We start from the raw sequence: 23,886 nt of genomic DNA on the forward strand, positions 1-23,886 counted from the left end.
CGCTATGCACGCACGCACACACAGACCTGCACCCATATGCTACAATCCTGTGATAAGGACGTCATCATGATCTCCCCTCTCTCACATCCACAGGCTTTAATATAACACGCAGTCAAAGTGCAGGCTCAGCCGCTTTATAGTCTCATATAATAATGTGATTGCTCTGTATCTAATTCCAGCCGCAATATTTAGCGCAGCGACCATGTTAACGACATAGATATTTTTTTTAAAACTATCTCGGAGTAAAGGGGGACACTGGCACTGGCATAGCATCACCAAACAGCTGCAAGCTAACAGTAGCGTTAGCGGAGGATACAGTGCGGTGCAGCTAACGTTAGCTTAACCGCACAGCTGTTGACAGGCGGCAACTCCACGCAAACTGCACCGACTCTCCGTCCATCCCGCTGGAGTAACGTTACCGGCCGAGAGGAGCAAATGAACGAGCTGGTGAGGTGTTTGCCCTCCCCGACTCTCCCGGGGCTCCACCTGCCGTGTCTGGACACCGGTACCCACAAAGGCTGGCTCTTTAAATGGACCAACTATCTGAAAGGTTACCAACGGCGGTGGTTCGTCCTCAGTAACGGCCTGCTGTCCTACTACAGGTAACGGTAACCAACGGTTACAGCGACCGTTGGTGCTCGACCTGGCACCTGTTTAAGCTAACATTTATGTCGTTAGCATAAAAAGTTTATAATAATTAAATGTGTAAGCCACACGTTAGCAGAGTTAATACGTTGCTAAATTAATTTTAAAAAACGTCAAATAAAACTTTTTACGTTAACATTATCTTATCTGACCGAAGAGGGAGTGCCCTGAATTATGCCAGTAACAGTTATAGCTACAACAAAAATCACCTGAGTCATAGCATGAATTAAAAAGAAAAAAAGAAGTCCATTTATGAGTTATGAATAATTAATATATTAATTGAAAAGCTAGCTCAGGGTACATACGGTGTCCTTTTGTATTTCAACCCATTTAATGCGTTTTTAATAAATTATAGGTTAACTAAACCAGCAAACTAATGTTGGCTAGTTTAAGCTAATTGAATGCGTTGTAAGCTAAAATCAAACTAACGTTATAGTTATAATTGTAACATAAATAGCGTTATGACAATTATAAATACAGAAGGGAGATGTAGGAAGAGGTGGATAAAGCCCTTAAAATAGTCTTTTCGTTTCCTGTTACCTTGAATAATAGAGAATTAATCAGTAACATTATGTAGACATAAATAGGTTATGACATGACATGCTATTCTGAAAGAGATGTAAAGGTATCTGAAATAAAGGAGCCTGAAAAGAGTGCCTTATTTTTTTGTATACTATACATTTTAAATTTGGCATTTATTCCATGTACATATTGTGCTCTAAAGATGAAATGGATATCCTCTCTATGTTTTGCATGATACATGTCATACACAAACCATTAGGGAATGATGAACTACCTTAATCATTGAGACTAAATAGGTCAAAGTGTTGAGCTATAGTACATACTGTCCAAAGCTTTCACAGAAATGTAGGCTGCACATTGTCCAAAGCATGACAGTAAAAGGATTAATCATGTTTGACAGACTTATTGGGATGCTATTTCAGCGGTAAACTAATTTGAAGCCAGTCTAAAACAGATCTGCCCCCATCTTGTTCATCTTTACTCCAACTGTTTTGTCTGCTTCCCTCAGGACTCATGCAGAGATGGCGCACACCTGCCGGGGCACAATTCCCTTGGCAACAGCACACATTGAGGTGGGTGACACCTGCCACCTGGTGTTGACCAGCGGAGGCCGAAGCTACCACCTAAAGGCCACCTCGGAGGGAGAGTGCCAGCGGTGGGTCTCAGCCCTGCAGCAAGCTAAGGCCAATTCCTCTATGCTGATGCATCACTCAGGTAAGATGGACATTGTATATTCTGTATGAGTGTCTGTTGAAAATGTTGATGTAATTGTTAATTGGATTAAGCTCTACTAAGGTATGGTGATCAGTCATGCAAATTACTGTCCTGGTTGAAAGAAATAATGTGACTTCTTAAAATGGGCAGCCCAGCAAACTAGCCTAGATTTGTTGTTCCTTTTAAGAAATGCCTTGCAGAATGCCCCAAATATTTAAAGGAGCTACATTCCTCACCTGACAAAGTCCAAGGTAGACAAACTAATTTTAGCTGTAACCTGAATGCAGGCCCCGCAGCCAAGAAGACCCACTTACCTAAATGCATATTTTATTTGCAGCCTTTAATGTTATGTAAACAACAAGCCACAAGAGGGCAATGCTGCACCATATGTTCCGATGGAGGATGGCGGCGTCAGCCAGGGCAAGTGTGTGATGTGTGTTAATGCAAATCTGCATTTAATCATGTCATTTTAAATCACTTATTCCGTCCAATATTCCCTTTTTTACCACGGGCCACTATCACGTAGTGTAATTTGATGTGATATAATGTATTATAATATATCTTGAATGCTAAGAGTCTGGCAGACATTTTCTGCTCTTGCTGTCTAACCTTATTTGTTTCTTATGGACATTTAAAATTAAAAACAAACAGGAGCAAAGATACACAGTGGATTATTTCCCCGTTCCGTCTTTCTCCCCCTCTCTTCCACATAAATGTGCACAGACACATATGCAGCTACCACCTCCCTCCCACTCCGTCTCCGTTCTCCCTCCCTGTCTCCTTCAGTATGACGACAGTGAGAGCTGAATGAAATGACCTTCCTTTAGACTCCTCCTCCCATTCTGGTAGCAGGAGGGGTAAAAAAAGAGAGAGGGTGTGAGGATTTTCATTGAAAATATTTTCCACCATACACTCAGTGGACAATAGGATGTTGCATTTGCAGTGAGTGTCACCTTGTAAGTAACCTTTTAATTATTTTACTAAGAGCAGAATAAGAATTAAGACAGAAGCTGTGTCCTTGCATGTATTTTACGTGTGTGTTTTTAATTGTTGAGTGTTTGTTCATGGAGTTCAGCAAGTTTGGCTGTATTGGTGCAAATGTCTGTGTAAATATGCCAGTTGGATTTCTTAGAGACCAGAATTTGCTTTAAAGTTTACAAAGGGCAGCATAATTCATAAGTTACTGCAGAACAACCGAACAACATGTAACAATCAGTCTCAGCCAGATTTGCCGTATTTTGGCTGATATAAGACCTGCTGCTAATACTGCTGCTAGAGGGATCGTGCTATAAGAGGTGTGTGCCCTTTAAGCATCCTTTACTGCTGAGTAAAAGGTTTGCACCTGCAAGATGCGAATCAATGCTCTCCGTTAGTCTGGCCACATTAGCATATGGAGAGGTGTTTATGCCGTAACTGCAATTGTGTAACAATGGACTTTGCCTTACTGGTGGTGCTTACAGCCAGAATACTAAGCAGGGTTTAAGGAGTTAAGCCCATTTAGATTATAATACACAGCCTTATTTTCTTTCTGAGGTTTCCCATGGTGTAGAAATTGTGTTATACAGTGCCTTTACTGTTTTGTCTAGATTGTTTTTAATTATTTACTTTCATCATAGATTTATAACCTGACTACAGCAGTTTATGTCAATATCCTGGTAATCTGATGTCTTATTTGTGAACAAACATCTAATACTGTCCGCTGTACACAATTTTAAACAGAACAAGTTACATGTTTATATGCATGTGCAAGCACAGATACATGTATTTTGGAGTGTGAGATGTGATTACAGATTATTAGTGCATGAGCCTTTGGTCATGTGCTTACTGGCAGCAATAGCAGGGCATATTAACCGGCTACACGTGGATTAGAACAGCAGTAATTAAGTGGATGTTGCAGAAGTTATCTGGCGCCTGTCTTGTAATAGCTGTCACATAACCACTACCACTTTTAGACTACATGTAAATAAGCATGTTGTGATATAAAATTCGAACCTCCCTGACAACCACTAAGTCCAGGGTGAAAGTTTAATGTGTGTGAGGATGAATCCAAATAAGTGTTTACAAGGAGGAGAGCTTGTAACTGAGGTTGTGCTACAGCATGCTTTCATTATAATACAGTCAGATTCTGATTGCTTCATCTATATTGCAGAAGCTAACAGTGCTTCCTCTGATTTTTAACTCCAAATCTCTCTTCCCACACTGTGTCCATATTGGTGCTCCCTCTATCACCTGTGGGTGTGTTTTCATGATTCAACGATGAGTCACCAATTTGTCTCAGACTCTCCAGTGTCCTGCGTGAAAAATAACCCATTAGTAGACAGAGCAGACCAGTAAGCCACTCTCCCCTTGATGCATGGTAATATTCCACGGATGCTTTTATGGTTGTAAGATCAAGTGCACTTCCACATAAATAGTAGCTGGATCAAATTCAGAATGTAATGTCTAAACATCTTGAGCACAAGAAGTCATGTGAGATCCTTTTCTGTCTATTGTATACGGGTCATGAAACCATTACAGAAGCCTAAAGGATTTTTTTTACCCTCTCATTTTTAATCTTCTCCTCCTGAGACTTTGTAATTCCAGTGTGCCCTGATTGTTTTGTATTACTTTTCCCCTTTGATAGAGTAGTAGTAGTAGTTTGTCTGCCTTGCTTTGGTACTCACAGGCAAAGCAGACACTGGCCTAGATTCAGTCTGTGTGCACGGGAGTTTTCAGAGTGCACGCACAATCTGTTTCTTTTAGCAGAAGAAATGTTTTGACCTAGAAAAGTTCCATCACATATGATGGGGGCTGTCATTTGCATTTTATAGATAGATTATTTTTATTGAAATAAATGTCTAGAGTATGAAACCAGCATAATCTAAATTTGTACTTCAGACAGTCAAGGTTTATAGGTGTCTTGAAGCTTTTTAACAATGTCTTGGCACAATGTGCTCTATTTCTCGCTCCAACCCTCACACTCTTTCCATGTTCAGCATTACAAGTACTATTCAAAGCCTCAGGATTTATTCAAAAGTCCTGTCAAAATCCAAGGGCTGAGTACCAAATGTGTCTTAAATTCCCCAAAAAATGTGTATAAATTATTGCACAAAACATTTACAGTTTCCATTTGATGAAATGCAGCCAAAAAATACAAAAAGTCTAACTTTGAGGCTTGTTTTCTGAATTTTAAGCTAATAAACAGTCAATATAAGAGGCTGTATGGTTTAAGTAGTTCAGGAATTTAAAGTCAGTGTCATTATTCTTGTGTTATGATGCCCAGTAATCAGTCCAGTCTCTCTGCCCTCCTTCTAAAATCCCTGAGACTGATGGCTCAGCTCATGCCAGCAAGGGGGTAGAGAGAGAGAAAGAGAGGAGGAAAAGGCTAGTGCGTCATCCTTTTTCTCCCTTTTCTTCTAAAAATAGCCCAGCCTCCTGATTGCACAGGCCTACGTTTCCAGGGCAACGGTGTTCATTCACAGCTTTCTGATCTTGTAGAGGAAGGGGTGTGGGGGATCAGGGTGTGAAGTGTTATTATCTGCCTCCATCCATTCCCCACAAACACTCTCTCAACTCTATTTAATCTAAATTTAGAGTATTAAAATAGCTTTTCCAAGGTCTGATGAGACATGCACTGTTTACTATAATTTCCCCACCATGATCACCCAGTTTTTCCAGACAGAATAACCTCAAATGACACCCATTATTTTTGGTAAATTATATCATTTGTGCACTGCCTTTTTTTGTCTTTGTGTGAAGATGACTCAGGAGATGAAGGCCCTGTACCTCAGGACGACCGAGCCCTAACCCAAGGGGTGCTCAAGACTCTGGCCACCAAGCTAGATGACCTGAGCACCTGTAATGAGCTGATCGGAAAGCACGGCGCCGCCCTCCAGCGCTCCCTCAGCGAACTTGAGGAACTGCGTGGATCCGCTGACAGCACAGACAGAGTGAAAGCTGTTAATGAGCGAGCCACCCTCTTTCGCATCACCTCTAATGCTATGATCAATGTGAGTTCATTCGGCGCAAGCCTCAGCAAGTATGTAACTGGGAGACTTTCTCGTTTTAATGAGGGAATGCAGTTTGAGGGCTCTGCTTGCATCTTTTGATGTGTGTTGTGTTCACACCTCAGGCTTGTCGTGACTTCCTGGACGTAGCTGAATCTCACAGCCGGAGATGGCAAAAGACCCTGCAGCATGAGAGAGAACAGCGTCACCATCTGGAGGAGACCATTGAACAGTTAGCCAAACAGCACAACAGCTTAGAGAGAGCCTGGAGGGAGAATCCTACCTCATACACAGGTGAGGCACAATACTCTTAAGTGGAAAAAGAAAAGTACATGTTGTCTCTTAGACTAAAAATATGGCCCTCTTCTGGCCAATAGAAGTGATAGATTTCTGTCATAGAAATGTGGCTCAGTCAGTCTTATTAAATCTCACACCGACATTCCCTGTTTTTTATTTTTTATGGCAACACACAGCCACTTACAGATCTATAAAGAGGCCTGTTACTTCACTTGAAAACAATTAAGCAATGAAAATCAAGTTGAAACGAGAAAACGGAAGTTTTCTTAGCTATTGTGTATTATGGTAAGATGTAAAGCAGCACTACAATGTGTATATTTCTTATATATATAGATTGAAGAAACTCAAATAACTCATTGCCTTGTCCTGTGTTTGTTGCCGTAGGTGTGGAGCGGTCTCAGGAGGGGGACGCGAGTGATGAGAATGACGACGCAGAGTTCTTTGATGCCATGGAGGACTCCCCTGCATTCATAACTGTGACTGCTAGTGGCAACATACAGCACAAGTGAGACATCATCTCTGTACAGAGTTATCTCAGAGCTGTGTTCTCAATTTGCTACAAGTGCAGATACTTTGAACTGTATTTCAATCAGCAGAGACAGGTGAATGAAGTAAAGATACTTGTTTATTACAGATTACAGGTGTACAAATTGACAGATGATTTGTGATGATTAAGATTTGACAGAAAGACTTTGGCGCTTAGACTCTACAGGGAGATTTTGTAATCAAGGGGCGTCTACCCTGAGCAGCCGCAAGATAACCCCTCCATGGAGTTCAGACACTGGTGGTGGTGGCTGATGACTGCTGACACTGCTGAGGCGGATGAAATAATGAAATGATGAAGCTAATGAATTTGTGAAGAGTAGGCAGTGATGTGTCGCTGTGCTATTGGTTAAATGTGATACAATATCTATGTTTATGTGCACAAAATATTCCAAAAAAGACAACATTCCTGCTAAGCTGTTTACATGGCTAATGAAAATTAATATTTTCACTAATATTCCTCTTTTCATCTGTCCATACTGAGATTAAAGTGCGCCACACATGTCCTTTATCATCTTAAAACATGGAAAGGTGAAACAGCTGGAGCCACTTCGACTATTTTGGTTCTTTAAAGCAAAATAGGACTCTTTTAAAAGTCACTGGTGTAGACTTGTTCAGCCATGTGAACACAGCCTCCCTCTTTCATTCCTTCAACCGCCTTCTTAAAAAGGTCGGTGTTACAATGTTTGCGCACATCCAAAAACCTGTTGATATCCAAGTCTCTCATAATGTTTAAAAGTAGGTGTGTTTCTCCTTCCGACACGGAAATGTGGGCTTTTCTTTTGGGCATGCATCCCTACCCCAGCTTTGCAAACTGTTGGCATAACGACACACAGAGCTGACCATAACCAGGCAATAGGCTGTGCGTTGCAAACTGCACTAAAACCCCCACATATTTTGAATTTGCATTATACATTTCCAAAGAATGCCCCTAAAACCCAAATAATGCTCACATATCCCACATTCCTTAATCAGAAAATGCTATATATTGAAAAGACCTAAGTCGGAACATCCAAACAAAATACGGTGTTTACATGACCCTTATTAAATTCAGAACATTATCATATCCAAAATGATGTTGGAATATTACCGTGCGTGTAAACATAGCCAATGACAGCATAAATTATGAGTAAGCATATGTGCGAGGAATGACTGGCAAATGGTATGAAAAATAAATGACAGGCCTAAGCATGCTCATGTATAGTCTTCCTGACTGAACTTGCTAGAGCTTCACTTAAATGATATTGCTTTCTCTCAGGCGCTCAGGGAGTAATCAGAGTATGATGAGTGGAGGAATGTCCAATGACTGGACTCACAATGAGAATGTAAGTCCCATACTAGCTCACTTATCTTACTATTTCTTGCTATACACATCCATATGCACTTACATTAAAATTACAAATGTCGCTTTTGTTTTTTAGGACACCTCAGGCACAAACCACATACAGCTACGAAGAACAAGGCGCAGTCGTATTCCTGACAAACCAAACTACTCCCTCAACCTGTGGAGCATCATGAAGAACTGTATTGGCAAAGACCTGTCCAAGATACCCATGCCTGTAAATGAAAAGCATACAATGCGCACATTGGCTGTAATATAGTTTTTGAATTTCAGTGACTTGTAAGAAACCCTTTCTGTCTGCTTATGATTGCAGGTAAACTTCAACGAGCCGTTGTCGATGCTGCAGCGTCTGACGGAGGATCTGGAGTACAGCGAGCTCCTGGACCGGGCAGCTCGCTGTGACTCCTCTCTGGAGCAGATGTGCCTGGTGGCTGCCTTTTCTGTCTCCTCCTACTCTACCACAGTTCATCGTACAGCCAAGCCCTTCAACCCTCTGCTGGGGGAGACTTACGAGCTGGACCGACTCGACGAGTATGGTTATCGCTCCATCTGTGAGCAGGTGAGACAAAGACAAGCAGACACATGCTTAGCGGTATATTTTACACACACAGACACTTGCAGTTTCACTTGTACAAAAACATAAATACAGTATGTCATGTATTTTGCCTGACACCAGCTGACACCATTCACCCTCAGGTCAGTCATCACCCACCAGCTGCTGCCCACCATGTGGCATCACAACGAGGATGGACGCTGTGGCAGCATATCACTATTGATAGCAAGTTTCGTGGGAAATATATTTCTGTCATGCCATTAGGTAAGAAACAGGTTAATTGACTCTGTTCATGCTGACAGTTAGTCAATGGTATTTTGATGTTTGTGCATTTTCCTTCTCTTCACTGTAGGAAACATTCACCTGCAGTTCCACTCAAGCGGAAACCATTACGTGTGGAGCAAAGTGACGTCAACAGTGCATAACATTATTGTGGGGAAACTTTGGATTGATCAGGTGTGTCTCTCTACTTTAACTGTCAAAACCACAACCTGACTTTGACTTGTGAGGTTGTGCTTATTTTTAAACCAGTAAAAAGGCAAGTACTGTTCAGAAAGACAAAATTGACAGAAATTAAATTAAATGTACTTTGAGTAGGTGTGTGTTTGTTTACGATACTGAGTGAAGTCATCTGGCTCATCATACCCTTAAAAGTCTCATCTGTTTTTCTTGCTGTTTTCCTGTCTGTTGCTGTTGGCAGTCTGGGGACATTGACATTGTAAACAACACTACCAAGGACACCTGCCGTCTCAAATTCTCCCCCTACAGCTATTTTTCCAGAGAAGTCCCTCGCAAAGTAAGTCTGTTGTGTTTTTCCATTCTGTGGTGAGTTGTTTCAGATGGGAAACAGACAGCAGCTAGCATCTTTATTGGTTGTCTCCCTTCACGTTTTATTGCATTTACACTGTTTCACACGATAGCTACACAAGCTTGTGTCAAGAAACACTGTTAGCATCGCTCTTGCCTAGCATTGGGTCTTAATATGTTTAACAAATCTTGTATCCTCCATGCTTAGTGCTTACCAGTGAGTAACTCTCAAGAGGTGTCTTGTTCCTGAAAAATATGTTGTAATATCAGAATTATTCCTTAAAACTTAAATCTCCTGTTTGATAAGTCAAATATACAGAGTTGATTCAAACATACTCAAAATCTGAAGGTACGTGAAGATATATTTTGCGAGATTTTCCTAAAAAACAGTCTATAAACTTACATACATACAAACTAGAAGTGTGTGGTGGTGTATTTTTCTACAGAGACTCTTTGCTCTGCCTGTATTTTCTTATTATCCTCCTATGACTGTGTTTGAGATGCAGGTGAGGTTGGGACTCTGAAAATGTAGTGACAAGACTGTAAGCTGCACACATCTAAGAGGAAGCTACAAAAATCAGGGACACAGTGACAAATAACTGCAAATATGGCGATCTGAAACACAAAGCAGACAAAGCTTGTTCCAAGACGAGATTGAATCTGGGGTTGCTTTCAATTTCACTGGTGATAGTTTTTTCAAACAGTAACCAACAATGCCTGCATAGTATACTTTTAAGTAAAGTACAACACGGGTGTGAAAATGTCAGCACCGTGTAGTGTGCATGTAACTGATCTCTTCCTGTGTGTTATCTTCTCTGGTGTCTCTAGGTGACAGGAGTGGTGGAGGACAGAGAGGGCACAGCCCATTACATCCTCTCAGGAACCTGGGACGACAAGATGGAGAGTGCCAAAATAGTGGACAGCAGCCAAGGATGCGGAGGCTCTGAAGGCAAACAAAAGACCGTTTATAAGACTCTTCAGCCCAAACTGTTATGGAAAAAATATCCCCTCCCGTATGTTTGTCTTATCTAACACATTTCTACCTTACCTTGAAGATTGAATGTGGCATTTCAGCTTGCTCCCCTTTTTCATCTCTCCTCTCCTATTTGTCTTTCTCTTCTATGTTTCACTCTCCAGAGAAAATGCAGAGAACATGCACTATTTCTCCTCCTTGGCTCTGACTCTCAATGAGCCAGAGGACGGTATTGCGCCCACTGACAGTCGTCTGCGGCCAGACCAGCGGCTAATGGAGGCAGGTGTGTGGGATGAAGCAAACGTAGAGAAGCAGCGTCTGGAGGAGTGTCAGAGGCTGGAGAGGAAAAGGAGGGAGGCGCAAGCCAATCAGGCCCTGGAGGAAGGTGAGAATAAGGGCCCCTTCACTCAAAAATGTATTTTGCTTACTGTTACTACTTTCATATTTTAGCATAACTGGGCAGAATGACATATGTGCAGTTTAACACTAAAAGGCTGTTCTCTAATTCATCTGCTGAAGGGGGAAAGTTTCTCTGTGCTCAGCCTAAATCTAAGTTTATCACGTACAATCAAGACACCAATCATTGTTGTCTTATACAGTTGTTCTCAACCTTTTTCTTGTCAGGTACCCCTAAACTGATACCCATTAAATCACAGACCTTCATTTAATAAAATTTCACTTAAGGCACCTCCTACTGGAAAGATTCTGGTTGTTAAATATGATTAAAACCTGTTTTATAGTTGTCAACAACAGCTGGGATAATCGCAGAGGAGTTTAATCTCAATAGATCTAAATAGTCACTCATATGACTCTTAGGGTACTTTTCATTATGCTAACATGTCTCCTCACTTTCCTCACTTGGGTCTCTTCCTCGCGGTTTAGGAAGGCTGGGGAAGAGAAGCCTAGGATACGCCTGTGTTTCCTTGCTCAAAGCTCCTCCAGAAGCATCTTCTCATGAGGCGCATTTAAGGGATTGTAAGATCCTCTGCCATGGTGGAGGGGGAATGATTTCTGGGTCACAGGAGGACAGAGGATGCGAGGAAACATTAGTTAGCACACTGGGCTCACTCCTGTAGTTAATTTAATAGTGAAAATAAATTTTTCCCCACTGGAACTCCCTCAAGGACCCCTGCAGATTCCCGGACCCCTGGTTGAGAACCACTGGTCTAATATGCAACTTACACAAATGTGATGTAGAGACTTGAACCTTCCAGTACATACACTGAGAGTGCCCTTTAAGTGAAGAAGGAGATATCTTGTATTTAACAGTTTTGCATCCAGTGTATCCAGTATTTGCATATTCATATATTCTGGATTTTTTAACAAGTGAGAAGGACTAGATGTGATTTTTTTTTAAACTATGAAATTGAACTTTTTTTATCTGACAAAAATTTGTATTCAAAGTAAAGTAACAATTGTTTTAAAACACATCTGGGGAGGATTTTAAGACAGAGATTCTGCCTTTAAGCTGTAAACATGGCATTCACATTAGCTTCTACACAGATGATGGTGTAAAGGAGCTGTGTGCAACATTCAGAACATTCATAAAGCAGCAAAACAATGTTTGATATGTAAAGATACAGTGGAGTAATGGCATCCTAAGCAGAGAGTGAAGCTACACTGCTGTGTGTGTTGGAATTCAAGCTTCTCTGTGGGTTAACGTGGTAGCTGTGTTGTCAGCGTGTTAGTGCATATAAGTCGCTCTGAGTGTGTCCCACTGGCTAGCTAACTGCCACTGCTTTGCATTGTGCTCGTTATTACTGATATCGGTACGCCGTAGTTGCATAAGTGTAGCGCCCACCCTTCCATTTCCCCCCAGGTAGCAATGTTAGCTCTATTGCTGTTGCCAGCGCTCTTTATTGAGTTAGTACCAGTAGCTGCTTGCTGTTAGCTCAGCCACCTCTATACAGAGAACTGTGTGCAGACTATCCCACCCCAGGCCGTGAATCATAGACATGCTCTGAGTGTTTCACATAGCTCCTTTAACCACTATAGGTACAGTATGTTGTGGATGGTATTGGAGTGCCTGTGTTTTGCCTTGGGCAACAGCAAAAACTAAATTTGTATCTAACAAGACTAGAGGTTCCTGACCGTCATCCTTTGTTCTTACTAGAGCCATGAACTGTTAACTTTTTTGTCTGTTTCTTAAAGTGGAACATACACAGTCAAAGGCTAAGCTGCACCTTAACGGCAGACCTGATATTAATTGACAAGGAATTAACTGAAGAAGCCTTTCAGACAAAGCAAAGTTCAGTAATTTGGATTCAGCTTTCCTCAGACAGCTTTCAGATTTTTTAACAATAAAGAGTACAATAGCAAGAATAAGTAAAGAAAGTAAGACATTTTGATATTCTAGAAACTAGTACACATTCGAACCATGATGAGTCTGAACATGATTCTGTGTCATTAGGGCAAGACGTTGAGGGCTACCAGCCACTGTGGTTTGAGAAGAGGACAAATGATACAACGGGGGAAAGCACCTACATCTACAGGGGCGGCTATTGGGAGGCCAAAGACAGACAGGACTGGAGCCAATGCCCTGAGATCTTCTAGGACAAAAGCACCCCTTACACCACGGCATCAGACAGGCTGAGTGGTTCCTTCTGATGTAAGGACACTCTGTGAGTTACAGACAGTTGTTTGTGTGTGGATGTGACTATGTGAGTGAGCAAACCAGCTGTTGAAAGAAGCCGACACTCCCAGAATTTCAAGCACAAAACAAGCTCCTGCTTCCACTTACTTCTCTATTCTCTTCTGCTCTGTTATAACTTGTCTTTTCAGGATGCATGGCCTCAGTTTGTGTGTGTGTGTGTGTGTGTTGTGCGTACGCTTATTCAGCACTGTAGAGAACTGGTTTATGAGAGTACATAGAGTTCTTATGTGTGCCTATGTGTGTGTGTGGGGCTGAAAGATTCATATATGCTTTACACAGAAAGGATTTCTGTACCAAAACACGTTTCAGTGAGTGAGTGAGTAACCTGGGAGCAAAGGAGTGCCGTGGAAGTTTTGGTACAAGCACTGAATGTCTTGTTCTCCTCAAAGTTGGAACAACGTGTCCCTCATGCTGAGCTCTGACAGAGACCCCAGGCTTTTTAAAGGACCATAGCAGGACTGCACATTCTTCTGCGCTTAAAGGATTTTTCACAGAAGACCTTCAGTTATTGAGCCCTCTGATTCGGGGGGATTTTTACTATTCTAGTTCTCAAAATTTCCCAAACTGTATCTTGAAGAATTCGCTGTTATTGTCCAGCCTGACTGGCCTCTAACAAGCACATACTCAGCCACGAAAACCAAAGCAGATGTCATTCTCTTTGGATGGACGACTGACTGAATACACGTGCTGTTTTACAGACAACTGCTGCTTTCCACATGATTTTGAAATGATTTGTCTATTTGCATAAAAGGGGTACGCCACTTTTCACTAGCATGACGATTACTACACAGCCTGTAAAACCGTTGCATGTTTTCACAGGCTCTGGAGGAATTTGTCGAGTCAGAGAAAATTATTTAAGTGACCTCACTTGAGTGATATCAGCTTGAAGTTGTGTCAACTGGAGGCGTACAGTTTCAAAAGTTTACAAAGCTGCAGGTTTTAACTAAAGACACCATTTGAGTTGCATTATGAGAAATGTAGGATCCAGTATTTTTGGAGCTTTACCCATCCTAAGGACTGAAAATCAGAATATCTTGACCTCTCCTGCATCTATTTTTGACCATCTATTAAATTTTTCTCTTACAACTTGCCAAACTTATGGAAGTGCAACACTAAAGTTGCTGGAGTACCACTTCAGATATTGCAAAACTGAAGTCCCACTGAAGTATAAATCTGCTTGGCCTGGGTGATTTTCTTCAGCAAGGAATTATATTGGTGCTCAATGGTAATTTTAGCCTTAACTATGTAATGAAGTAGTAAGTCCCCACTGGATTCAGAGATTCTGTACATATTATAAACATCCGGTACACTAATTTTACATGTATCCTTCAGGGTGAATTGTAATATCAGGGTTTATCATCTTGGTAAGTAGCAACAAACTTGTCTCCCCAAGTAGAAACAGTAGAAGTGGCTAGCACTATGAGTGGTTTCTATCTTAAAACTGCTTTATTTGGATATGGCAGCAATAACACAACAGCACAGTTGCCTGAGAAGAAAGCATTCCCAGGACAGGGAGCTTCATGCAGCACAAAAAGTATGTTTTGGTAACAGTAGTCCAGAAATCAGATTTATACACATCAGTCAAGGGCCAGAAAACTATTTAAAAAAGGCTGGCAGTGTGTATGCTAAGGATGTACATTAGTAGTAAATATACATTCTATAACCAATAATATTTATTTATAGTTTTCAGTTTACTGTGAATTATAATAGGGCATGATGCACACGTAGGATTGCCTGATTGCTTTCTGCCTGTACATAGCAAGAATATACTAGAAATAGAATTGCCTCATGTATAATCACTGTAAGAAAATATTGTTTCACATTACTTGAACGTTCACATTTTGGGCACTACTTAAACTTCATCTGTGTATACTTAATCTTAAATGGAGTCAAGATTGTATACCAGTTAATTAGATGTTGGGGAAATTAAATTATGACTACATGTTTATAAGATCTATATAATACTGATGATGCAAATAAGGTGTTGTTCAAATAAAGCACAATGTTATGTTTTCCTGCAGGTAATGATACATGCTACATAATCTCAAAGGTTTTCATGGCAACATATAGCTATGCATGGTTTAAATTGTCCGTGGACTCTTACTGAAACATGATGTGAACTCACCTTTTGTGCCCACTGACCTCAAAAATGTTACATTTTTGAGCTCCAATAAAAACATAAAGCTGTCACCGCCCTGTTGTTTACTGTCAAACCGATGTTGTTCAAATCCTTCAACTCACAAGGGGCAGATGATGCATCCAGAGAAACAGTGTCTGACATGATGCCTCGAGGTCAACAATAAATGTATCCTGGGACAGTGTCGCTGATCTGGGCTGAGGTCGAATGTCAGCTGCTGTCATCAATGCAAAATAACAAACCCAGACACCAGAAGTGTCTCATCGGACAAACAATTAAAGGTATGTCAACTCAGTTTGAAGATTCGCTAAAGGAAATATGGATTTCTAGACATTCCATAAACTTTTACTTATGATTGTACTCTGATATGTCACCAGAACTATATAATAAATACATAATATTATATTTGTGGTACTTTTAAAACTCCACAAACAATAATAAACAGAATACAGGAGAAAAAGATTAAACAAAGCATGACATTGATTTGGTTCATCTGAACTTTGTTTTTATTGTGTGATTAGCTATTTTCCTCTGATGAATTTACCTGAACACATTAACCACATCATAACATTAACTGTGAATATTTCAATAAAGTTTATACCCTGAAAGAGTATGATTAACAACTCCATCACCTCATTTAGAAAAAATAGGATGTCATAAAAATATGAACACTGTGTAAAGCCGGTGCAAAGAAGGAACACTGAGTTGTATGGGATGGAGACATTGCACTGATAGGCTTGGTTTACATCACCTTATTGCAGAGGTGTGGACTCAAGTCACATGATTTGGACGGGAGTCATACCCAGGTCAGAAATTTGATGACTTTAGAATCGAGTAAACAAAATCAAAAAAGACTTACTTCACTTTACTTGAATGCCAGTGACTCCTGACTTCACTTGGACTTGAGCCTTTTGACTTGAAAACACTTGTTACTTTCCCTCAAGCCCAAAGATTAACCAACATCAACTTCAATCCATCCATCTATTTTCATCCACTTTATCCAGGGCCGGGTCATGGAGGTAACACGCCAAGCACCCCAGATGTTCCTCTCCCCAGCAACACTATCCGGCTCCTCCTGGGTGACCCCAAGGTGTTCCGATGCCAGATGAGATATGTAATTCCTCCAGCGTATTCTGGGGTCTCCTACTAGTGGGACGTATCCGAAACACCTCTGACAAGAGGTGCTTAGGAGGCATCCTGATGAGATGCCCGAACCACCTCAACTGACCCCTTTTGACGTGAAGGTGCAGTGGCTTTACTCTGAGCTCCCTCTGGATGTCCGAGTTCCTTACCCTATCTCCAAGGCTGAGCCCAGATTTCAGTCTTTCGGACGCTACCCAGAGCTTATGACTATAGGTGAGGGTTGGGATGTAGATGGACCAGTAAATAAACTCTATTCATTCCCAGCAAGTCAACACTTAATTCCCCAGATCCTTGTTTGAATGAATCAGACAGCATCCAATCAAGTTACAGGAGAGAATGAAGAACTAATGTTACCTTACCTTGGAAAAATAAATACCAAAGATAAATTTGTTTGCATACAAAAAATATGTGGTGACCAACAAATAAAAACAAAAATGCAGAATGCAAAACATGCAGGTTGAAAATAACACATGGAGAGGCAGCAACTTCCAACTTTGTTTAGCATTTAAAGTTGCACAAAGAATAGTGAGTCAAGACTATCATTAACATAGTTAGCATGCTAATGCTTAGCTAATGTTAACAGCTAAGTAACTTTATCACAAACTTGTTTAACAAATAAAAACATGTTTGAAAAGTATCATGGTTTTTGTAAATAATAATATTATATTATTACTCTTGTCAAAGTGGTATTACATTTGATGAAGTGCTTTATGACTGGTTTAGGACTCGAAACTCAAAATGTAGGACTTGGGACCTGTCAGTCTTGACTCTGGACTTGACCTGGGACTTGAATCCAAAGACTTGAGACTTACTTGTGACTTGTAAAGCAAAGACTTGGTCCCACCTCTGCCTTATTGTTATTACTTTAAGTCAAACAAAAAAACATATCCATCTTTTATTGGTACTTATTTGCATGGTGCACCCTGTGTCTGCGGTTTCCTAACTCATCCTGAACACTTGCACATGATGACAGTAGCGCTACTCACCGTTGTCATTGGATGTCTCATGACCATGTGAGGCTCCAGGCTCCAACACCTCAGAACCTGCACAGCAGACGTTACACTCAGCTTGCACCATGCCTGCACGGAGCGAGCTGCCCATAAATGAGTGGCATTGCCCTTTAAATAAACCATCCAATGACACTGAGGTGCGTCCGCCGCCTCGGCTTGCTCTGCTCTGCTCTGACAGCACGGTGACCGACCGACGGAGATTTAGGGATGCTGCCTGTGCTGTCAAGGTACTCGACGAAGAATAACAAGGTAAAAACGACGACGCTTGTTTTGTGAGAAAATGTCACTGATAGCAGTCGTGTTGAAGCTAACGGTTGTTTTACAAATGTAAGCTAACCGCGTCGTGTCGGCGGTTGTTGTTTGGTAGCGGACAACCTGACGTTAGCTAACCTCCTCACAGGGTGCTAGCTACCGTTAGCATGATAGACGTTGAGCTGCCTGGTGTAGAGTGACAACTGGTAGCGGAGGGCTGCTAACTTCACCCACCTGACTTTTTTAATTAAAGACAAAGACGGTGTTGTGCTGTTTTGTAAACGGGTATTAGTCCGCCCAGCTGTTTGACATAAGCTGCTGTTAATTAAAAACACCCCAACATCACGTATGTAACTGCAACCGCCGTTTTAACAAGCTAACCGTTGTGCGGTGTAACGTTTGAGAACAACAGTGTCAGTTGTCAGGGTTTCCCTTAGCTCCAGTGCTCGGAAAGAGAATCACAAGATCCCCTCCGGCAGTGAAGTCAGCTGCTATTTTAAAGCCAGTATGGAGGAAAAACATAACTCATGTGAGCTGCTGCTGCTGCGCTGCCTGGTATATATACGCTTTATTTACAGGCACGTCCAGCACCTGAGTTGCCCCTTATGTTTACTACAGTGCTGAGGTTTTTGGTGCATCACAGTGAAGTCACCGTCAGTCCATTGCTGCATGTCAGGAGAATAACCAATCCCGTCAGCCCCCGTCGTGGAGAAGGCACGTACTGTTCCCCAGCCCGCCCTGAACACCTCTCCTCTTTCCTCCCCCTGTGTGCCTTCATGGTCCAGCATGTCATTTTGCCTGCGCGGGGTAAGTTACACAACCAGCCCGTCATGCAAAATAGAAACACGTGTCTGTAGGCGGCGCTGGAAAACTGCAAGTCTACTAAACAACAAAGACCGGCTCACACCGCAGAGGAGAGAAACAGTTATGTCGCAGGGTGTTTTCACGATTTGTAGCTTCAGCTTTGCCGGTTTGATCATGCATTGCAGTTGGAGATGAGAGGCGCGGATTCAACATGTGTTTTCCTTTCAGAGAGGACAATGATACGAACATGATTAGCGCCGATGGCTTCTCAAAATGCGCGGCGACTCTGCAAGAGAGAGGCAGGAGGAGGCCACCCGCAGAGATGCTCCATCTGCTGTCAGCTGTCATTGTCTGGCTGGTGACGGGGACCACCATCTCCAGCCTCAACAAATGGATATTTGCCGTTTACAACTTCAGGTACCCTCTGCTGCTGTCTGCGCTGCACATGCTGACAGCCATAGTGGTGGACTATGGGCTGATCAAATTTCGGGTGATCCGCCACAGAGCGGACGGAGAGCAGGACCTGACCCCGAGCGCAAAATGTAAGGTGTTCCTGTTGAGCTTGACATTCTGTGCCAGTATTGCTTTTGGGAACATGGGTCTGAACTATGTCCAGCTGTCATTTGCACAAATGATCTATACCACCACCCCACTCTTTACTCTGGCCATATCAACGCTGATCCTGGGCAAACAACATCACATCCTCAAATACACAGCCATGATGCCCATCTGCCTGGGAGCCTCCTTCAGCATCATGGGAGAGGTCCAGTTCGACCAGACTGGCTGCTTCTTTGTGTTCGCAGCAACCATGTTGAGGGGTGTCAAGTCCATTCAGCAGAGTAAGTACCACTTTTTACTGTGTCACTCAAGTGTTTTCTGTCCTGCTTGCCACCTCAGACTGTTTTTGTTTTGTTGTCGCCATAGAAAGTAGCCATTTTACTCTTTTTAATGCTGGAAAAAATGTCATCTCTTGCCACAGACATCAGAGGTTATTTGAGGGTTTCCCTCCAGACGCTGCAGCAGTCTGCGGTCCTGGAACTTTTTACTGATTCAGTGATTCACCCTTCAGTCCAGTAAAACACACCCACATATGAAGGTGGAAAGTCACAGTGGCATATTTTCTGGTTTCTTTGGAAACGTGATACAAACAACAACAGGGATCTAGAATGGGCAGGGTTTCTACACACCCTGGGCACATGCCGATCCTGTAATCTTTGTTTTTAAAAGAAAGGCAGAACTCTCTTTTACATTCATGAGTCATCATCTGGTCAGCTGATAGATTCAAGGAGGCTCTGAAAAGTTTCTCTTATTTGGCACTCATGTCTCTGTGTCTATTCATACAAACTGCATTCAAGAAAGAGAGGCCCAGAGCCGCTGTTTAGTAACGGATAAGTTAGAGGTTGGTAATTTCTTAGACCATTTCTCTGAGTAAATAAATAATTGTTTGTGTGCTTTTTATTGAGTGTATTTTTTTAAGTAAACTTTCAGTGCAAAACAACCATTTTGAGATTTAATGTGTGGCTGTAGTTTAAGCAAACATATCCTGGGAATGAGGCAGATTCCTCTCTTGACGTGATGTCATACAGGCTGCCGTTACTACAATTATCCAATGTACTCACTTATCTAATGTTCTGAACTCCCAGGAAAGTTTTGGGAAAGGAATTCCTGTAAAGTTGGTTTCAGTGTGCAGGGGATTAGGTTCTCTAACGTCATTAGTCTCCACAACATTTGGATAGTTGAAATGAGTTTCTAAAAATAAACAGAGGAATATATAATTGTTACGTAACACGAAAGCAGATATTCAGCTTCGCTCAGACGATGGAATGTAAGATGAAAGTAATGCTACATACTTTGTACCTAGAGGAGCACGGGGGCACCTCATGGTTATGGGGGCAGGCTTGTGACTATAAGGTCATCAGTTCAAATACTCCTCTATAGCTGCTCAGTGTCGAACAGTACAAGACTGCACGTGTGTTTAGAAAGGAGCCAGTTTTCTTTCTTAAATAAGGGTAACATAAACAGAAAAGAAAGTCCTGCTTTTGCATTTGGAGCATAGCTGCTGCATATTGCTTTTATTTTAAATCGTGACTACAAATTTGAGTTCATCCTGAGGTGCCAAACTAGCTAGACGATGTCGTTTCAAGTTTCAGCAAGCTATTTTCATCCTCTCTGACTAGTTGTTGTTGTACCAGTTTCCCTTATAAGTTAACTTTTCTCCAACACAGCACACATGTTTTTGTTTAAAAGCTCAGACTCAAAGCATTTTCAAAGGTTTGGCTCTATATGTCAGTAAACACTATCAAGTGTTTACAGTGAGGGAAGAGTGTTAGAGTGTTAAAGCTGCTTCAGTTCATACTAAAACATCAAGTGGTTTTGTTGATGTGTTTTGCATCCTACATGTCCAGACACCAGGGCCCATAACATGCAAGTTGCCAAACAGGTGCTTTGCATAATACCTTGCCATTTTCCCTGCTGTCAGACAGCTTCAGAGCTTGGTGTCAAATTTGAATAAGCTGAACAGTAAACAGAATACAGTCTGTTGTTGGTATTTGACTAGAAAAACACAGCAGCCCTCTGTCACCCAAACAGTCCACTAAAATACTGCATGTTTCTCTTAATATTTGAAGTGAGAAGTAGGCTTTGTAGTTGCAGAATCAGATATTTCTCCTAAGTAGAAAATGCAGTGGAAGAAAAATGGGTTTTGTTTTTGACATCTCTCGGGTCGTTTGCTTGTAGTCACATTTGTAACCGCTGCACACATTTCTCTTTACTCTGGCATTTCAGTTCAGGTAGAGAAAATCAAGTTTCAACAAGCTAGTCTCACCCTCTAACTTGTTTTTGTCACTTCTTGAACACAGTTTGTAGTGCATGTCTTTTTGTTTCAAGGTCTCCAGTCAAAGCGTTTGCTTAACACGATACTGTCAGTGTGAGTAAACATTATGTCATGTTCGTAACCACTGTGTACATGTCTCTATTTACTCAGGCATCTTGCTCCAGGAGGAGAAAATCAACTCTGTGTTCCTGCTCTACCTGATGTCCATTCCTAGCTTCTGCATCCTAGCCGTGGCAGCTCTGGCCTTAGAAAACTGGGCTCTGCTGGAGTCACCGCTGCATTACGACCGCCACCTGTGGGTGTTTATCTTGCTCAGCTGCCTCGGCTCGGTCATGTACAACCTGGCCAGCTGCTGCGTCATCACGCTCACCTCTGCCGTCACCCTGCATATCCTCGGCAACCTGAGCGTGGTGGGAAACCTGCTGTTGTCTCAGCTGCTCTTCGGCAGCGAGTTGTCTGCTCTGAGCTGTGCTGGCGCGGTGCTGACGTTGTCTGGCATGCTTATCTATCAGAACTCAGAGTTTATCGTCAGCTTTCTGGATGCACGCAGGGCCAAAGCTGAAAAGTCTGCACTGGTGGATTTTCACACTGCACGTGGAGAGGACTTTGACAAAGCTAATACATCTGAACCAACATATCATCAGCAGAAAACAGATGGGAAACAGGAAGACAAAATAGACTGAACTGAAAGGATGAAGGAGAGAATACAATGTTTGAAGGATAAAATAATGAAAACCCTGGCTGTAGTTTGCTACCCTTTTATGTCTGTAGGTGGTCAAGAGCAGCAGAGGGAGTGTGACCTTATAAGGCCATCATACTGAGATGATGTGACAGATCTTTTTATTATTATTTTATTTTTTTTAACTTCCTCACTGTGCCAGTTTATTTCTCCTCTGGTCACACAGAAGTCTGCAGAGGGAAAAAGGTTGCCTTGTGAAGATGATGGTTAAATTCTCTCCTTCATCTGTAAATCACTCATACATAGCCTATAACGGTATATGCATGCATGAGCACACTAAACTGTTTGATACCTCATGAGGTATTCACACTGTCACTCATACTACTCCACTGTGAAAATGTTCTCATTGACAGAGGGCTCTAACTGAAATTTTGGGTGGCTGGTGTGGATATTGCAGGCTGCAGAAAGCCTCATGTGACACTGAGGCTCAGAGAGCACTCTGCCTCATATCTGAACGGGCACAATTTGTATTAAAAAAATATATATATTGGTACTGTTACCTGACATTCACCTGGCCCTGTCATGGTAAGGGACCGGGTTTTTGGCAGCTTTTTTGTTGGTTTGTGAAGCAGAAAGCTCTTAAATGAGGAAGCTAAACTTTTATTTAGAGTCAGAAGTTACAGAGACGGACAAAGCCAATATTTTTAGTGCAGTGAGATGCCTCCTTTCCTCTGCTGAAGCACATTTTTAACAAGAGGCCTGAGCTCTGTGTTTCGTCCTCCCCTATGAACCTCAGTGTGGCTTCCCACTTAAGGCCTAGATTTTGTTCCCAGGTGGTCTCTGTAGAATTAGTCCAATTATTTCCATCTTTTACAGCGGCGCGCTCGCTGCAGCTTTCCTCGATAATTAGGTTCACGAGTTCTCTAAGGAGTGTCACTCAACTTTAGCTGTCTTTTACCCTGTGGAAGAGATGAGGAAGAAGAAGAAGAAGATTAAGATGTCCTTTAAGGTTGCTTCTTAAATTCTAACCAACGTCATCTGTTAGGTTTAATTTTTCACTTTCTATAGGTGAGTGACTTTTAAAAAAGTTCACGTCTGGAAAAACTGACCTCTGCTGGACAGTGTTATGTTTTATCTCAGTATTTTATTTTGTTACAAAACATAGTTTATTCCCCCCTTTTAATATTTATGTGGAAGAGAATATTTATTTTTGAATGGCCATAGCAGCCACTGGCTCTGTAATGCTGTAAATTTTGGTCCTCAAGTGTCTTTCACATGCATACATGTAATATAACACTAGATGGCACTAGTCTCTCCTGTCCTGTCTCTCCAAGTCAGATACACGAGGCAGAAGACTGCATGCCGCTGCTCCTGAAAGCATCTTAAATGATCCAGGATGTCTGTTGCTGTGCACTCCCTCCTACATGTATGTACCCTCCCTCCTACATGTATGCCAAATGTTTACTTTGAAAGCTTTTTTGTACACACCGTTTGGAAATACTGGTTATGTCAGTGACCAGATATGATCTCTTCTCACGTACAGTTTGAGCTCTCACAAGACGACAACAACAAAGCCATGCGTCAAAGGTTTTTTTATGACACCCTGCTATATTTTCTGCATACTTTGCCATAAGAACAAACGCAGGCAGGACTGTATGTTGACAGATTTTACTTCATATATCACTGATTTAATATTTCAGGGGTGCCATTCCTAAAATGACATTGCCTAGGGCATCATATCAAGACACTAAGATGCATTTCAAAAATCCCTAGTTGATTAAAAATAGAGGGGAAAAAACTTTTGTTGTTTGATAAATAATTTTGTTAGATTATTATTTAAAAACTGTTGTCAGCAATTCCCAATTACAGGTTTAACGATTATGTACAGCGGCTCATTTCACTGGTTTTACATTATTGAATACCTCAGCTGTTAAATAGGACTTGTGTCCACTGATTATTAACTCCTGGACTGACATCAAGCAGCATTTCAACA

General features: G+C 41.7%; 2 protein-coding genes across 3 annotated transcripts; both read left to right on the plus strand.

Moving 5' to 3' along the window:
• The first annotated feature begins 64 nt into the window (after positions 1–64).
• osbp2a (oxysterol binding protein 2a) lies at positions 65–15,225 on the plus strand. The gene is made up of 14 exons (XM_033647741.2): positions 65–602; positions 1,676–1,881; positions 5,620–5,870; positions 5,993–6,161; positions 6,549–6,669; positions 7,966–8,032; positions 8,129–8,266; positions 8,363–8,608; positions 8,746–8,866; positions 8,955–9,058; positions 9,303–9,398; positions 10,238–10,422; positions 10,547–10,767; positions 12,793–15,225. Exons 1-14 carry the CDS (start codon positions 436–438, stop codon positions 12,933–12,935), a joined length of 2,235 nt encoding a protein of 744 aa, XP_033503632.1. The 5' UTR covers positions 65–435; the 3' UTR covers positions 12,936–15,225.
• Positions 15,226–17,434: 2,209 nt separating this feature from the next.
• slc35e4 (solute carrier family 35 member E4) lies at positions 17,435–23,070 on the plus strand. Of its 2 annotated transcripts, XM_033647196.2 has the most exons (3): positions 17,435–17,574; positions 18,610–19,220; positions 21,365–23,070. In XM_033647196.2, exons 2-3 carry the CDS (start codon positions 18,629–18,631, stop codon positions 21,895–21,897), a joined length of 1,125 nt encoding a protein of 374 aa, XP_033503087.1. In that variant the 5' UTR covers positions 17,435–17,574; positions 18,610–18,628; the 3' UTR covers positions 21,898–23,070. The 2 variants fall into 2 exon arrangements, with proteins under 2 accessions (XP_033503087.1, XP_033503086.1); XM_033647195.2 differs by lacking the exon at positions 17,435–17,574 and having other exon boundaries at positions 18,452–19,220.
• The last annotated feature ends 816 nt before the right edge of the window (positions 23,071–23,886 follow it).

The sequence above is a fragment of the Epinephelus lanceolatus genome, chromosome 19 (assembly GCF_041903045.1).
Source record: "Epinephelus lanceolatus isolate andai-2023 chromosome 19, ASM4190304v1, whole genome shotgun sequence".
Taxonomy (NCBI): domain Eukaryota; kingdom Metazoa; phylum Chordata; class Actinopteri; order Perciformes; family Serranidae; genus Epinephelus; species Epinephelus lanceolatus.

Bases quoted from the DNA above. Each gene is read 5' to 3' on its own strand.
- osbp2a (XM_033647741.2), top strand. From the start codon at position 436: ATGAACGAGCTGGTGAGGTGTTTGCCCTCCCCGACTCTCCCGGGGCTC. The intron at 5,871-5,992 runs GTGAGTTCATTC...TTCACACCTCAG, and splicing joins CCTCTAATGCTATGATCAAT to GCTTGTCGTGACTTCCTGGA. The intron at 6,162-6,548 runs GTGAGGCACAAT...TTGTTGCCGTAG, and splicing joins GAATCCTACCTCATACACAG to GTGTGGAGCGGTCTCAGGAG.
- slc35e4 (XM_033647195.2), top strand. From the start codon at position 18,593: ATGTGTTTTCCTTTCAGAGAGGACAATGATACGAACATGATTAGCGCC. The intron at 19,221-21,364 runs GTAAGTACCACT...CTATTTACTCAG, and splicing joins TGTCAAGTCCATTCAGCAGA to GCATCTTGCTCCAGGAGGAG.